Genomic DNA, 16,786 nt, shown 5'->3' with positions numbered 1-16,786 from the left:
TGACATACTTGTGCGTCAACTGAGCTAGCAGCACGTTCCCAAGCTCCCTTGCCACCTGACACTATTTCCCAAGCACTCTTGACACAAGACGAGTTGGCAATATCAGATGAATCTTGTGAGCTTCAACAGCAAGAAGGTAGTTGCTGGAGTCAAGTTACAGTTGCATGCTTCTTTATACGTAGTCTCACAGTTTGATGTACATTAACACTTCCTATGTTTGTTGTTGGACTAGCACCTAGGCGCAAGAGGAAACAAACATCAGGGATAATGCTCGATAGGTTAAGTAAATCTAGAGGAGGAAGAATGGAGATCCATTTTGAGCTAGGTTTAAAAAGGCCACGTGATGCTACAAAGTCAGCCAAGTTAGTATCAGAGGCAGCGGTTGCCGTTAGATGTCATGTACGTATCCTCCCAACATGGATTCAGTACAGGAATGACAAAGACGAAACCCAGTTCAACACCTTCCTCGACCATTTATCTGTAAGTATGGTTATGTATGGAAACTAGTAATATCGTCTTGCTCTATCCCATACTTTCTAGCTTGCTGATAATGAGACTCCCATAATTTTCAACAGATGAGGTTCAAGTTGGATAGCCAAGATGATGCAACCAGACAGGCTTGCACCCATGTTTTCAAGTCTGCTCTGCGACAGTATCAATATAACTTGAAGAAAACTCATTTTGAAGGCAAGGCTAACAGTGAACTTTCCCAAACATCTCCAGTGGAAAATATATCGGATGAAGACTGGAGGGGCCTTGTTAAACACTGGTCAGATCCGAAGTATCAGGTACATTATATATATGTGATCAGATCACATGTTGAAGTCCAATTGACGCATGTGCCAACAGACGACAGGATCTTGTAGCTATATTGCACACTACGAGGCTCTTGTAATTAGCTGTTGTTTCACTCTTTTCGCTGTACCATATTATCAGATCTGTATTGACTTGTTCGAAATGCAGAGGAAAGCCCGCAAGGACCAAAAAGTACCTGAACCAAATGCTGTGGAAATCTTCAAGGACTGTCACACCAGCAAGAAGAAGGGTATGACTACACCAGTCAAAGCCGCTGTTGTAAGTCCTTAATCCTCATGCCTTTTAACTACTACTTACTCTGACTTGTGCCTTGAACTGCATGGTTTGCAGCCAATGTCTATTACTCTTTTCAATTTTATACACAATTGTCTTGGCGTATCATTGCACCTTACAAGGTTTAAAAGGGAGGAGTGATGTTCCTTTGATCTTGACCCGTAATCTAGTTCCATGTTGGACTTGCCCACACAATGTTACAATTGCCTGTTTGTCTGTTCTCAGTTGTTTTGTGATATGAATGATGTCATACTATGCTTACCGTATTATAAACTTCGTCTCTTTATCCTTAGCCCTCAATACAATGTGAAGAAATAGACAATACATTAGCGATGGTACATGGTCATATGTTTGGAACCTAGTTTTATTATGTACTTTACAATAAAATACAACTAATATTTTACATGGGTTCACCAGAATAAGTTCTGTATATCGACCAAAGCTATTTTGTTTGGTTTTGCTACCTCCTTAATATCTTCTGTTCTGGTACTACTAATGTAAAACCTCAACTTTTCAGTGAGCTATGGAAAAAATGGTGGAACCGCCACCTTTTGAAGGTGGCGAGGCAACTATAACCGCAATGTCAGCTCTTGCTGCAGTGGGTCAGTACATGTCCACTAACAGTGCCAAAAGCACGTTCCTGCGTAATACTGGGTTGGTTGTTAAGGCAATATCGTCCAAACTGTCTCATGATCAAGATATGCAAGCTCAAAGCAATGTTGTATATGCGCTCCAGACACAAGTCCATTCCCCAACAGAGGCCCTTTGTGAAACAAGGAGAAACATTGCTCAATGTCGTCAAGATATGCATGGTTTTGAAACCAGACTATCAGACATTTGCTATGTTGTTTAGGAGCCTAGGGTAAATGAAGGCGAGGGTTATGGTGTTCCATCGGACAATACAACATGAAAACGTAACAGTCAGGTCAAATGAACCGAGCTTCTGAACTTCTGGTGGTGCATTTATCTGCTAGACTGTTAAGTTTTATGCCAACCTTCCTTTTGTTATATAGTTGTAATTTGTTTGGGTGCGATACAAAATTTATTCTTAACGTGCAGCCACCGGCTAAAGAAAACAGCAAGCCATTTTTGTATAGTGTAGGGTGTTCCCTATATTTGCACTTGTGGCGATCTTTGATGCCGAGTGGATGTAATCTGTGCAATCGCCTTAATAGCCTAGCGTTAGTTTGGGCCTTATTTATTTCCTAGTCTTCTTTTTCCCTGGTTTGCTAGTGGCCGCAACTACCCATGGGCCATATACGGGCCGTAGAATCCATGGGTCTCCTATGGGCCGTCGATAAATGGGCCTATAATCGGTGGGCCTCGGGCCATCGATAAATGGGCCTCGGGCCGTCGGATAAATGGGTCTACATGGGCCGTAATCGGACGTAATTGGTATCAGCCCAGCACGGTAATGGGCTGTTAACAGGCTGTAGGACTGAAAAGCTTAATTCTATCACAGGCGTAACGGGTCGTTAATGGGCCAGAATATAGGACGGGCTGGACAGAAACGGGCCAACTCTTGCCATGGGCCGAATTTGGCCCATTAGGGTAACAGGCCAGTAACGGGCCGACTCTTGCCATGGGCCGAATTTGGCCCATTTGGGGAACATGCCAGTAACAGGCCGACTCTTGCCATGGGCCGAATTTGGCCCATTAGGGGAACAGGCCAGTAACGGGCCAGAAGTAATCGAGGGCCGAAAAGGAGCCCAAGAACGTATGGGCCATCAATAGGCCGAAAGCTAACACGGGCTGGAAACGGCCCATGTAAATCACGGGCCGTTAATGGGTACAAAGAAAATTACTGTTCATTATGGGCTAGAGTCACCGTGGGCCTGTAAAGGGCCGAAAGATACGAAGGCCTCATATGGGCCGAAAGACGTCGTGGGCTATACATGGGCCGAAAGTGAAATGGGTTGGTGTTATATTCGACGGGCCACATGACGTTGTTGGGCCGATTTCCTTTAGTGCCTAATGGGTCGTAAAATGGGCTATTTGCAAAGAGACCGTTAATAGGCTTTTCATGGTCCAGCCCATTAACTTTTGACCAAGTCAAACGGGCCGGCTTTGTAAGCTAAATGGGCCAGTGGTGGGCCGTGGCACGTGTGGACATATCATAGGCGCCTATCTGACCCACTGACGAGCTGACACGTGTTTCGTCCGGCCAATAAGAATTTTACACGTGGAAATTTCCCATTGGTCGGGGCTGTTAACGGGTTATCCGATCCAAAACCCGACCCAATAGCTTAACGGCATTCCGTTACGGTGGATGCCACATGTCGGTCACCCTTGACAAAAGCACTTCTGTGACGCGCGATTTATCGTCATGGATGTGGACACTACCGTGATGATAATTTTGGTAATGTCATGGAACACTTCTACGACAGCACAGGTATGACTATCTTGATTCTGTCATAAATTTGTCATGGATGTACATGCATGACAAAAAACGCGACCTACTGTGACAAACATGTATCATCACGGAAGTGTATTTTTTTGTAGTGGGGAGTTGATACGTCTCCATCGTATCTACTTTTCCAAACACTTTTGCCCTTGTTTTGGACTCTAACTTGCATGATTTGAATGGAACTAACCCGGACTGACACTATTTTCAGCAGAATTGCCATGGTGTTATTTTTGTGCAGAAATAAAAGTTCTCGGAATGAACTGAAACTCCACGGACAATATTTTTGGAATTAATAAAAAATACTGGTGAAAGAATCAAGGCCAGGGGGGCCACACCCTGTCCACGAGGGTGGGGGCGCACCCTACCCCCCTGGGCGCGCCCCCTGGTGCTCCACCGACCTCAACTCCAACTCTATATATTCACGTTCAGGGAGAAAAAATCGGAGAGAAGGATTCATCGTGTTTTACGATACGGAGCCGCCGCCAAGCCCTAATCTCTCTCGGAAGGGCTGATCTGGAGTCCTCCGGGGCTCCGGAGAGGGGAACCCATCGCCGTCTTCATCATCAACCATCCTCCATCACCAATTTCATGATGCTCACCGCCGTGCGTGAGTAATTCCATCGTAGACTTGCTGGACGGTGATGGGTTGGATGAGATTTACCATGTAATCAAGTTAGTTTTGTTAGGGTTTGATCCCTAGTATCCATTATGTTCTGAGATTGATGTTGCTATGACTTTGCTATTCTTAATGTTTGTCACTAGGGCCCGAGTGCTATGATTTCAGATCTGAACCTATTATGTTTTCATCGGTCACCTACTATGTGTTATGATCCGGCAACCCCGAAGTGACAATAATCAGGACCTCTCCCGGTGATGACCGTAGTTTGAGGAGTTCATGTATTCACCAAGTGTTAATGCTTTGGTCCGGTACTCTATTAAAAGGAGGCCTTAATATCCCTTAGTTTCCAATAGGACCCCGCTGCCACGGGAGGGTAGGACAAAAGATGTCATGCAAGTTCTTTTCCATAAGCATGTATGACTATATTTGGAATACATGACTACATTACATTGATGAATTGGATCTAGTTCTGTGTCACCCTATGTTATAACTATTGCATGAGGAATCGCATCCGACATAATTATCCATCACTGATCCAATGCCTACGAGCTTTTCACATATTGATCTTTGCTTAGTTACTTTACCGTTGCCACTGTTACAATTACTACAAAACTGCTACTGTTACTTTTGCAGTGTTACCGTTACTTCCATACTACTTTGCTACTAAATACTTTGCTGCAGATATTAAGTTATCTAGGTGTGGTTGAATTGACAACTCAACTGCTAATACTTGAGAATATTCTTTGGCTCCCCTTGTGTCGAATCAATAAATTTGGGTTGAATACTCTACCCTCGAAAACTATTGCGATCCCCTATACTTGTGGGTTATCAGGATATAACACAATATAGCTTGCACAAGTAAAGGTGAGAGATAACCAAAAGTGGAAGCGATGGAGACGAGGATGTGTTACTGAAGTTCCTTCCCTTTAAGGGGAAGTACGTCTCCGTTGGAGGGGTGTGGAGGCTCAATGCTCCCCAACAAGCCACTAGGGACACCTTATTCTCCTCACGCCCTCACACAATGCGAGATGCCGTGATTCCACTATTGGTACCCTTGGAGGCGGCGACCGATTCTTTACAAACAAGGTTGGGGCAATGTCCACAACTTAATTGGAGGCTCCCAACGACACCATGAAGCTTCACCACAATGGACTATGGCTCCGCGATGACCTGAACCATCTAGGGTGCTCAAACACCCAAGAGTAACAAGATCCGCAAGGGATTAGTGGGGAATCAAATTTCTCTTGGTGGAAATGTAGATCGATGCCTTCTCAACCAATCCCTAGAGAATCAACAAGTTTGATTGGCTAGGAAAAGAGATCGGGCGAAAATGGAGCTTAGAGCAACAATGGAGCTTAGGGATGGAAAAGGTAGTCAACTTGGAGAATAAGACTCCCCTTTTATAGTGAAGGGACAAATCCAACCGTTATCCACTTATCCAGCCCGCGACATGCGATACTACTGCACCAGACATGCGGTACTACCGCGCGGCACCGCGGTACTAGCGCTTGCGCGGCAGGAGCCAGACCAGCCCCATTGCGTTGAAGCAAGGAGCGGTAGAACCGCCGGAGCGGTACTACCACTTGCCTTTGTGGTACTACCGCAAGGCAGGGTTGGTCTGGGCTAGGAAGGCACGGACAAAGAAAAATACATCCCTAGCTACTTTCGCTGAGTTTCGATCTGTGCAAAAATCCGACATGGTACTACCGCATACAGGGAGCGGTACTACCGCGTAGGGCGCAGATGTAAAAAATTACATCCGCCCCTACTTCTGCTCGTGTTGTTGTGCTGAGCCAGAGGCCACGGTACTACTGCGCCCGCGGAGCGGTACTACCGCAAGGACCTGCGGTACTACCGCACGGCCGGCCGGTACTATCATGGGCCTCTGCGGTACTACTGCTCCCTTGAGCAGTACTACCGCATGCCACAACTCAATAACACTAGGAGGCCTTCATTTTGCAAAGATACGGATAAACGGTCGGTGCTCCAAAGATGCAAAGGAAAGGTGGTGCAAAGGAATAGACGTGTACATGATGATTCCACCCTAACCTTTCCAAAGCGGACCCCCTCTTAATAGTACGACTTTCCTACGACTCGAATCCACCGAAAAGAAACATAGAGAAACGCCGTCTTCACTAGGCTTCGAGGGGCATCTTGTGCCTAAACATCTGAAATGCTCAAAGCACACGATTAGTCCGCAAAAGCATTGTCATCAATCACCAAAACTACATGGGATAAAATATGCCCTTACACTTTTGCTTGACATCGTATCTCCTAGTTTCTTTTCTCAGCGATGCTCGTTACGGAGTTGTCACTTGTTGCGGGGATAGTGACATGTGTAGAAGAACGAAATGGTTAGGATGCAATTGCTTAAATTCAAATGGCATCGGCACTAAGCAGCACCTATTCCCAAGTGAAAATAAGCTGGAGGTTGTTCAGGCAGAGGTTGATGCAGGTGATGTCGGTGCCGCATTAGCTCCTCGCCGCATCATGAGTTGCCACACCCGACCTCAACGACCCGCGGGCTGCAACACAACAAGCAACATATATGTTCAGGAATCAGGAGTCCCTCACGAGATTGACCTCAAGACTGGGGGAGGAGTTAAAGAAGCATGAACTGGAAGGGAGAGGGAGAAGGACGGGGCGTGGCCAGCGGCCCCATTGACTCCGTATCTACCTGACGAGACGATCCCAACAACGGCAGCCCCGGGAGCACATGATCTCTCGCCCACCGCCTCCTTGACGCCAAGGGCTAAGTAGCTCCGGGCAGCAGTGATAAATCCCTCGATGTCGCATAACGGTGACCTTGGGGCGTCGCTAGTAAGAGGTCGTGGAAGGGGAGCGCGTGACCTCCTGTCGTTTTGCCAGATGGGGGAGCTTGTGGCGGCGGCCAGACTCCATTGAAAGAAGGAAGGAGAGATTGATCACCGTTTGATTGAAAGAAGGAAGGAGATCGATGACCGCCATGAATGAATTAATTGCCATGCATGAATTGATTGCATTTGGTTACCTTATGTGAATTACACGTTTACCAAAAACAGAATCGATTTGTCCGGCCAGGTGAGAATAAAACCGGGAGGGAGAAAACCATTGGAGGGAGAAAAGAAAATCGCTACGGAGTGGAGGGGGTCGTACGAGAGGTTGGACGAAGAGGGGCGAACGTAAGAGGGGAAACGGAGCACTACATTTCTTTTAGGTAGTAGAGATTCAACATTTTTCAAATACTTCTTCAACATTTTTCAAACACTCGTTCAACAATTTTTATTTAATATTTTTCAAATACTTGTTCAACATTTTAATACTTATTCAGAATTTTCAAATAATCATTTAACATTTTCTAAATACTTGTTCAACATTTTTAATACTTTTTCAACATTTTTAAATACTTGTTTCAACATTTTTTTAAAAATTCATCATTTTTAAATACTTGTTCAACATTTTTTTAAATTCTAGTTCAAGATTTTCAAATGTTTTTATAAAGTGTTTTTTCTAATACATTTATTTAGAATATTTTGAAGTATAACAAAAAGTAAACATAAAAAGCAAAGAAGGAAAACATAAAACAGAGAACAGAAAGAAAAAAAACGAAAAAAACGTGGCTGGAACTTCCCGCGCGGCTGGGGCGCGGCCCATGTATAGCTCGGCGACGCGAGAGGCTGCCCTCATCTCGCGTAACGCGAGACATACGGGCGCCCGTCCTCCCCATCTTCTCCGCCGCCGTCCTACCTCTGACTCGCCCCATTTTCCCCCGCCCCGTTCTCCGTCTAGTCCATCAGGGCGGCGACCAGGTAGGAATCCGATCCCCTCCCCTCTCCTCTCCCCCCTCTCTATCAAATTTGTACATGGCAGTGGACAAACGCGATTGCTTCGGTTCCAGCCGGGTTGCTTCAGTTCTGTCTCTGCTCTAGCCAGATTCGATGCTTTTCATGAATGTTGTGGATAAACTGGATGCTTGTGAATTTATTTCGGAGATGCATTGCATATTTGCGTTGCTTGCAATGGATAAATTTGAGGAAGATAAGTGCACAATGGAGGTTAAACATTTGCATAGCATTTGTAACTTATTTCAGACATGCATTGCATTGTTTACCATTGATCATACGCTGTGTAGTTTGTTTATTTATTAGTGCGTTGGCGAGCCTGCCATGTATTTTCTTCAAACATTTATTGCTGGAATGTTATATTTAAGTGCTCAAATGTGTTATTTATATGTTATATTTAAGTGAGGTGGTGGACTATCCGACCCGACACATCTCGGCCAATCTGAGTGCTCTCCTAACTCCCCCGTCCGGAGGGCTAAGCTGGTACTGATTCTCCCTCCTCATGGACTCACTGCCGCCGATGATGACGGGAACTACCACCTCACCCGCCACCAAAGCCACTGCCATGCCCTTCCTTTCGTCGTCTTCCTTCTCTCTCAGGTACCGTACTGCGCGCTTCGGTAGTTCAATGAGTTATTCTGATGACTGGTGACATGCTTTGCAGGGCATCGAAGTCGAGCAACCTTTGGCTGACGAGAAGGCAGCCCGTTAATGTACGCTGTGTCAGCAGCTCTCCGGCCGCCGGTACTTGTACTGTCCTCTCTCTCCAACACCCTGCTTCTAATGCTTTCAAATTTCAACCTACTAGTAGTAGTTTAATAAAAGATTATGCTTTCTGATGAAGCTTACACAACGAAGGTTTCACGGAATGCGAACATAGCCAAGCTCCAAGCAGGCTATCTGTTCCCTGAGGTATAATTGTGCCGTCGTTCTTTGATTTTTGTTCTTGTTGATGCTATCGTATTATAGATTTGGGTTTTGATAGTGGTAATCTCTCAACTTCATTCAGGTTGCCAGAAGAAGAGCAGCTCATCTTCTGAAGTATCCTGACGCAAAAATTATAAGCCTGGGAGTAGGTGACACTAGCGAACCCATTCCGGAGGTCATAACAAATGCCATGGCAGAGGTATCTCATCATTCATAAGAAATCGCTATTGTGTTACTTTTAGACCTTGGCTGATCTCAGGAAGTAAGAAAAATGAAGACAAAAGCTCATTTATTTGAAACATGTTTGTAGATGTAATGCATGGCGCACATGCTCATTCTTTTGTGTGTGCGTGTGTGTGTGTGTGTGTGGGGGGGGGGGGGGGGGGGGTAAATGTTCACGCCCATGTTTTTTCCTTGTAAAAGCCACTCAAATATTCAACACAGTACACATCTTTGCAGGAGTACTCTGTTGCATAATTTCTTTTTTGCGATCCATTATTGTTCTTTGACGGGTCTACATATAAACACAGAGAGCGCATGCTTTGTCCACAGTTGATGGCTACAGTGGTTATGGAGCTGAACAAGGTGAAAAGGTAATATTGCATCTCACCACCATCTTAAATGGATGACTTCGTAGGAAGCATGCAATCAAACTTATCTAACTTTGACTTGGAATATATGTTAAACTATTTTGATTGTTTACGTAAACATAGTATCATTAGATTGATCAGAAAAATATTACATCACTAAAAATATTTGATTGGCTCTTTTTTTTTTGACATGCTCTACCCTAAAGTGTTATTTCCATCACTAAAAATGGTGAATTGTTTTGTACAGAAACTAAGGACAGCAATTGCTGCGACCTACTACCCGGATCTTGGTATTGAAGAAACCGATATATTTGTCTCTGATGGTGCCAAATGTGACATTTCTCGTCTACAAGTTCAGAATGCCTCTTCTCCCCCCTTTATTTTATTTATCACGTTACATTGTCGCTGATAATTTTTGTGCTCCAAAATTTCAGCTTCTATTTGGATCTAATGTGAAGATTGCAGTTCAAGACCCATCATATCCCGTAATAAAATTTTGCAATTGATGTGCAACTTCAGTTGTTTTCCCCTTATATATTTGTGATTCTCAAACCTAAGTGATGTTTGCGGTGATATAATTACTGTCTTTTTTACCACCTTGTTATAATGTTAACTTAATTTTTGTGCTGTTGTAGCGAAATTAATACTATGATACTTCCATTTCAACAGGTATATGTTGATTCAAGTGTTATCATGGGTCAAACTGACTTATATCAGCAGGATGTTCAGAAGTATGGAAATATTGAATACATGAGATGCAGTCCTGAAAATGGATTTTTCCCTGATCTTTCCAGTGTCCCACGGACGGACATCATATTCTTTTGTTCACCCAGCAATCCTACTGGTACTGCTGCATCTAGGGACCAGCTAACACAATTAGTCAAATTTGCGAAGGACAACGGTTCCATAATATTTTATGATTGTGCTTATGCCATGTACATATCAGATGACAGCCCGAAATCCATCTTTGAAATTCCTGGAGCAAAAGAGGTGGGCCCTATTTTTCAAGATTTAACTTCTTCATGCCATCCTTTGAAATTTCTAAAGAGTTTCCACGAAACATTTGATGCCAGTGTTCTGAGCATTAACAAATTATTTTTCATCCAATATGACAAACTAGACCTGCATAATTAGGGTTTGGTAATGTGTAGGTTGCCATGGAGACAGCATCTTTCTCTAAATATGCTGGATTCACTGGTGTCCGGCTGGGTTGGACTGTGGTCCCTAAGGAGCTCCTTTTCTCTGATGGGCATTCAGTTGCTAAAGATTTCAACCGTATAGTCTGCACTTCCTTCAATGGTGCATCAACCATTTCTCAAGCTGGCGGTTTAGGCTGCCTCTCTCCAGAGGGTCTAGAGGCAGGCTTTCCGTGCTTTGAAATCTTTACATCGGTTCTTCCACACCGCTTCTTCTCATTCCAAATTCCATGCAGGCTATGCAAGACATTGTCGGATTCTACAAGGAGAATACTAAAATCATTGTTGACACGTTTACATCGCTCGGGTTCAATGTCTATGGTGCCACGAATGCTCCCTATGTGTGGGTGCACTTTCCTGGCCGTAATTCTTGGGATGTCTTCGCCGAGATCCTTGAGAAGGCACATGTGGTTACTACTCCTGGCATTGGATTTGGGCCTAACGGCGAGGGCTTTGTGAGGGTTAGCGCATTTGGCCACAGAGAGAACATCATTGAAGCTGCGAGAAGGCTGAAGCAGCTATACAAATGAGCATTGATTCATCAACCCGTGTCATTCTCTCCTCGGGGAACCAAAAAGTGCCCAGCAGCATTTGGTGTCACCATCGAGAGGACGACGGTTTATTCATCAATGCTAGCAACGACCAACTGAATCATGTCGTGGCATTCTTTTCTTTTCTTTTTTGCCAAAAAAGAAAGCATCCAGAACTATTGAAAAAGTTCATGAGAAGTACAAAGTATTTCAAACATAATACAAATACATTGAGATTTCTGGACCACTGAACGACCACTACTTTGCTGCTATCGCCGCTACACTATCGGAGACAGCCCGGCCTTGTCGATGACAATTGAGAAGTGCTCTGTACGTGCCGCTAAGGACCAGCGCCCTAGATCGCAATTGTCGTCGTTGAACACATGAATCGATCTGAAGTGCCTGATATCAGATCTCACCGTCGCACACGCACAACGAGAAACTCAAACCTCACCATCCCAAAGAGAAGGCATGAATCTACAACGGAGCTCTCTCGGTAGATGAACAAACTCGAGGAGGAGTCCGAAAGACCAACTCGAAGAAGAAGCGCCGCCATCCGTCTAAACGCTGCCCTTCTGGGGACTAAAAACCCTAATCTAAACCACTAGCTGGAGCCAAGGCACCAGAATTCTCCTCTTTGCCACCGGCCACCGAAGTGGCTGGCAGAGGGGAGGTGAATCCACAAGCTTGCCAGTGTTTTTTTTTTTTTGAGGAAAGATGCAACCCTAACCTCCACCAGGGAAAGAAACACTTTGTGAACTTCACGCCGAGACATTCAACACGCTCTTTGGTTTGGATGCAATAAATTGGTAGCAAATTGTGATTTCATGGGATTATGGAGGATGAAGGATGTTCTACAAGACCACAGTCTGCATCCGTTCCTAGACTACCTCCCAAGCTTTGTGTCGACGCTGAAGAAGCCTCATCACAACGATGGAGCCTAATGACATAAGTCCACCATATGGATGCCGCCGCCACACCATTTTCGCTTGAACAGACTAGTTCTCAAATGCATCATCGATCATATAGGACAAGACATCTGGTCGGAGAAGGACGTGAAGCTTCTTTATTCTGCATCGTCGAAAGCAAGACGTTGAACAAGCATGACCTAAACTAATACTGTAGGACCCTAAAACTATACCTACACATGTCTGCACACGTGAGATCCGATGACCCCCCCCCCCCACACACACACACACACCACACCGCCAACCAAGGGGTTGTCAACGAAGATGAGCTGCCGGAAAACGGTGCCGTAAAGCTTGTTGCCCGCCGCTATATGGACTTTCTTTCTTCTCGCGGAAGAAAGAGTCAAAGTTGGAATCTTCGCGACAAACGCCCCTTCGCCCGTAAATCGTACAATACCACTCTCTACTAACAGTACAGGATCAGGTGAGTGCACCCGGTCCCTTTCGGAGCTTTTTGCCATGGAGCGTTGGATTACTCGCAGCTTGGCGGCCCTAGCGAAAGCCGGAACACGTTTGAAACGCCGCAGCATGCAGTGTCGCACTTCATTCGCGCCAGGACAAACGAGGGCCCGTTATTGTATGGGGGCAAAGCTTAATTATAACTGTAGTTGGTGACGGTGCGTAGCTAAGGAACAAAACGGTAATTTATATCACTTCCGCTTCGGTAGACCCCCTTCAACACAAGGACGGCTAAGATTGTCCCATACCCCTTCATAACAGAGGGCACGATAGGCAAAAATAAAAAAAGAAGCCGCCCGCCTACCGTCCCGCTCGTTATGTATACGTATACGTGTACGTTTTTGTTTTTTTGGCCGGGTCGTCCCGCCAGCACGCCCACCCCCGCACGCCCACGTCCGGTAATTACGCGCGGACAGGCGCATGCATGCATGCATGGCGCGGTTACGGGCCCCGCTACCGATTGCAGCGCTGCGGCCTGCTCCCGCTTCCGCCTCGGCATGCGGCGCCCGCTTCCGCCTCGCGTCGCCCCCCCCCCCCCTCCCGCTTCCGCCTCGGCCTGCGGCGCCCGCTTCCGCCTCGCGTCGCCCCCCCTCCCGCTTCCGCCTCGGCCTACGGCGGCCGCTTCCGCCTCGCGTTGGCCGCCCCCGCTTCCGCCTCAGCCTGCGGCGGCCGCTTCCGCCTCGCGTCGGCCGCCCCCGCTTCCGCCTCGGCCTGCGGCGGCCGCTTCCGCTTCGGCCTGCGCCGCGTTGCCGCCTCGCCTCGCGTTGGCCGCCCCCGCTGACGCGCTGCCGCCTGCCCCCCCCCCCCCCGCCCCCGCTGCCGCCTCGCCTGCCCCCGACCCGCGCCCGACCCTCGCCTCCCATAAATCCACCCCCAACCCGCGCGCTAGCCTCTCATAAACCGCCCCCGACTCCGCCTCTCCTCTTAGAGACCGTCCGCGACCCCGCGTTCTCCGATCGATCTCCGGGGCGGCGGCTCTCTCCGGCGCGATGCCTCGTGGACGCGGATGCTTTGGCCGGCGTTGGTTCGGCTGGGGAGGCGGCAGTGGAGGCGGCAGTGGAGGCGCAGGGAGCAGTCGCCGGGCGGTTGGCGGCGGCGGAGGCGGCGGCAGCGGTGGTGGACGAGGTGGTGGACGCGGCACTGCGCCGGGCGGTCTATGGCCCTCTAGCCTCAGCGGGCCGCAGACCGTGGATATCTACCGGCACGGCATCCCCGTGCCACCGTCATGTCGCCTAGCACACGGCTGGCACGTGACGAGCGACGGCTATGCCACGCCTGGGCCGGCACAACCCGGTCCGTGGAACCCCGAAGGTCGCCTCAACTTTTGGGTAGGCCGCGACTTCGACACCGTCGTGAGCTTCTACAAGTCTCGGGGCATCCGCGCGGGCGCTCCAAACGCGCCCCTCGCGCCCCCCGCCGCCCCGGTTGTGCAGGCCCGTGCCGGTCGGCGCGCTCACGCAGGCGCGCCGGCCGCTCCCGTCGCTCCAGCGGCCGCCCCTGAGTTTCACATCCCGCCGAAACTAGCGGCGATGCAAGAGGAGGGCGACCCGTTGGAGTCGCCGGGTTTGATCCGCGCGATCCGGAACTCCACGTCGGAGACCGGTTGGATGTCGCCGGAGGATGTTGTTGACCCGAGGGACCCGGCAGACGAGCCGGGATACTGGCAGGCGATCAGGGAGTCGACCGATACACTAGCGCAACAGTTGTCTACCCTTGACGAATTTTTCGGAGACTTGGGCAGTTCCGATGACTCAGACGGCGGCGAAGACGGCGGTGAAGACGGCGGGCAGACGGTAGTGGTTGATCTTCTGAGTAGCGAGGAGGAGTAGTTAGATTAGTTTTATGTTAATCTTTTTTCATGTAAAATTTCGTTCGAATATAAAATATCCTAAATATGAACGAAATTATGTTGCTTCAATGAGTAATGGAATGGTTGTATACACAAATTTCAGCACGGGGAACAAAATTATCTAAAAATACAAAAAACTGCTACAACCAATATCAAAAGAAAAAACACAGTTCAAACAACCCCAGCGTATCGAAAGCACGCACCACCGACGACAGCGCACACATATGCATGTGCCATGCACGCAAACGCACGCATACACCACGGGGTGCACCTAACAGCACCAAGCGCACGTGCATGCGCCATGCACGCAAACGCGAGGGTACGCCACAGGGTGCACCTAACACGAACACTGCACTGCACACAACCTCAGTAGGAAAAGATGAAGTAAACACATGAAAATGTTTTTGTTATTAATGGGATATTTTTATTTTGTAAAAATATGAAGTTAACACATGGAAGTAAAAAAGATGAAGTAAACACATGAAATACCGGCAAAAAATTTAAGTTACTTAAAAAAAATGCCCAACCAACGATGCTGAGCCATAGTAGCTTACAGAAGCTACCCATATCAAGCCCGAAGGCGACTTGGGCGGCCGATTTAGCCCGCTAAAGGGCCCAGCATCATGGTGCAACGGGGCAGTGGTGAGTAATAGCAGCTGAGTTCGAAATTGGGGGCGGAGGCAGCTATTTAAGTCGCTCCTCGCGCCCCTCCGCTTCCGAGGTGGGACTAAAATCGCGCTGCAACGCGTCCCTCAGTGCACGCGGCCGCCGCAAGGATAATGAGGCCGTTTTCTGCGTTGTCACCGGCCGGCCCAGTTCGGCCCATAGAGGCAGGGTGCCACTCGCCCCCTCCCAGGGCCCACGGCCGACGCCCCCCTCCCCTCGCCCGCGCGGGCGCCACTCGCGGTCGGGCAAATTTTTGTTTTGTGTGTGGGCTCTGAATAGGTAGTACACGTTGTGGGAGACGTGTTGGACGCGTGCATGCGGGCGGGAAGATTGAGGAGGATGCGGACGTTGCGGGAGACGTGTTGGAGGCGTGCATGGTGGCGGGGAGATCGAGGAGGATGCGGTCGGGCGGCTCAGAGTCGCTGGGTGCGGGGAGCGAGGCTGATCCGGTCGGCGTCCGTGCGTGGTGGCGGGATCCGAGGGAGGCGGTGATTGGGCAGCTGGGATCGGAGGGAGGCACTGGTTGGCTGGCATGAGGTAGGTGCGATTCGGTGGGTGCGATCTTCTGTGCATGCGCGGGTTTGTGGCGACATGTATGTGAAAAACATGCATGAGAAAATAATAACACGGCAAAAATATGGCATGAGACAATAACACGGCCGGGTGTATTTTCAACACGTCGGTCAGCCCAGGTAGTATAACACATACAATGGCATCATCATCATGAAACGACAACCAACAAAATAAACGGAATTTTGAAACTACAGACTATTTCACATAGGACAGTACAAAATACAAATTTATTACATAAATATTTTGAGAAAACATAAAGAAATCACTTATCAAGTTTTGTGGCACGCACTTACGAATAAAAACCAGCATAGGTTATTCAGACAAGACTTGGGCAACCACTTTTATTCTCTGTAAAAAAAAGTTTGTAATAATTAATGTGGAACAAATACATGAAATACCGACACATGCAAGATATGGACGGTGCTGGTTGCACTAGGGATGCGTGATCGCATGCATGAAATAAAACAATTTTTTGCGAAGGTGTGTGCATGCCCAATGTAGGCCCTCACGCAAGATATGAACGAAATCGGAGACCTAACGCATGTCGTGTCACGTTCGGGCAGTGTTTTAGTGTATTTTCACCGAAAAAACCATAGAAAATGCATCAGACGTAATAAAATAATGAAAATTGTCGTGCATGCTCCCGATGGTGCCTGGAGTACGTGGAAAAAGTAAGGGGTCGTTCGGTGTAGGCGAAAATAAAACGGCTTTGAGAGTAGCCCGGCCGACACACCCAAACAGAGCTCGTTGCACTGGGGGCACGTGATCGCATGCATGCAATTGCACCAAATTGGTCGGACATGCGGGCACGGCCTACGTAGGGTCCCACGCAAGGTTGGAACAAAAACGGACACGAAACGAACATTGCGTCACGTCCTGCCAGTGTTTTACGGCATTTTCACGGGGAAAATCCTCGGAAACGCGTCGAGCGTCGGAAAAATATGCAAACTGGCGTGGGTGCTGTCGAGGGTGATGCCAGCGTGCGAAAAAAGTTTCGTGCCATTTGGCGGAGTCAAAAAAAAGTAGTCGGGAACCCCCTCCGGTAGCGCGTAAAAGAGCCTGGTTGCACTGGGGGTATGTGATCGCATGCAT

General features: G+C 48.0%; 1 protein-coding gene across 1 annotated transcript; it reads left to right on the top strand.

Annotated features, from left to right (window-relative positions):
* The first annotated feature begins 7,834 nt into the window (after nt 1-7,834).
* On the top strand, nt 7,835-11,444 carry LOC123160557 (probable LL-diaminopimelate aminotransferase, chloroplastic). The gene is made up of 11 exons (XM_044578363.1): nt 7,835-7,903; nt 8,339-8,536; nt 8,601-8,680; nt 8,781-8,848; nt 8,946-9,062; nt 9,394-9,456; nt 9,701-9,805; nt 9,888-9,938; nt 10,123-10,443; nt 10,605-10,811; nt 10,886-11,444. Exons 2-11 carry the CDS (start codon nt 8,439-8,441, stop codon nt 11,177-11,179), a joined length of 1,404 nt encoding a protein of 467 aa, XP_044434298.1. The 5' UTR covers nt 7,835-7,903; nt 8,339-8,438; the 3' UTR covers nt 11,180-11,444.
* Nucleotides 11,445-16,786: the final 5,342 nt, after the last annotated feature.

Source organism: Triticum aestivum, chromosome 7B (genome assembly GCF_018294505.1).
Source record: "Triticum aestivum cultivar Chinese Spring chromosome 7B, IWGSC CS RefSeq v2.1, whole genome shotgun sequence".
NCBI lineage: Eukaryota > Viridiplantae > Streptophyta > Magnoliopsida > Poales > Poaceae > Triticum > Triticum aestivum.
This window is presented reverse-complemented; position numbering and strand designations above follow the sequence as displayed.

Coding starts and splice junctions, on each gene's coding strand:
- LOC123160557 (XM_044578363.1), top strand. CDS start 8,439: ATGGACTCACTGCCGCCGATGATGACGGGAACTACCACCTCACCCGCC. Junction 9,063..9,393: donor TAACAAATGCCATGGCAGAG/GTATCTCATCAT, acceptor ATATAAACACAG/AGAGCGCATGCTTTGTCCAC. Junction 9,939..10,122: donor TTCAAGACCCATCATATCCC/GTAATAAAATTT, acceptor CCATTTCAACAG/GTATATGTTGATTCAAGTGT.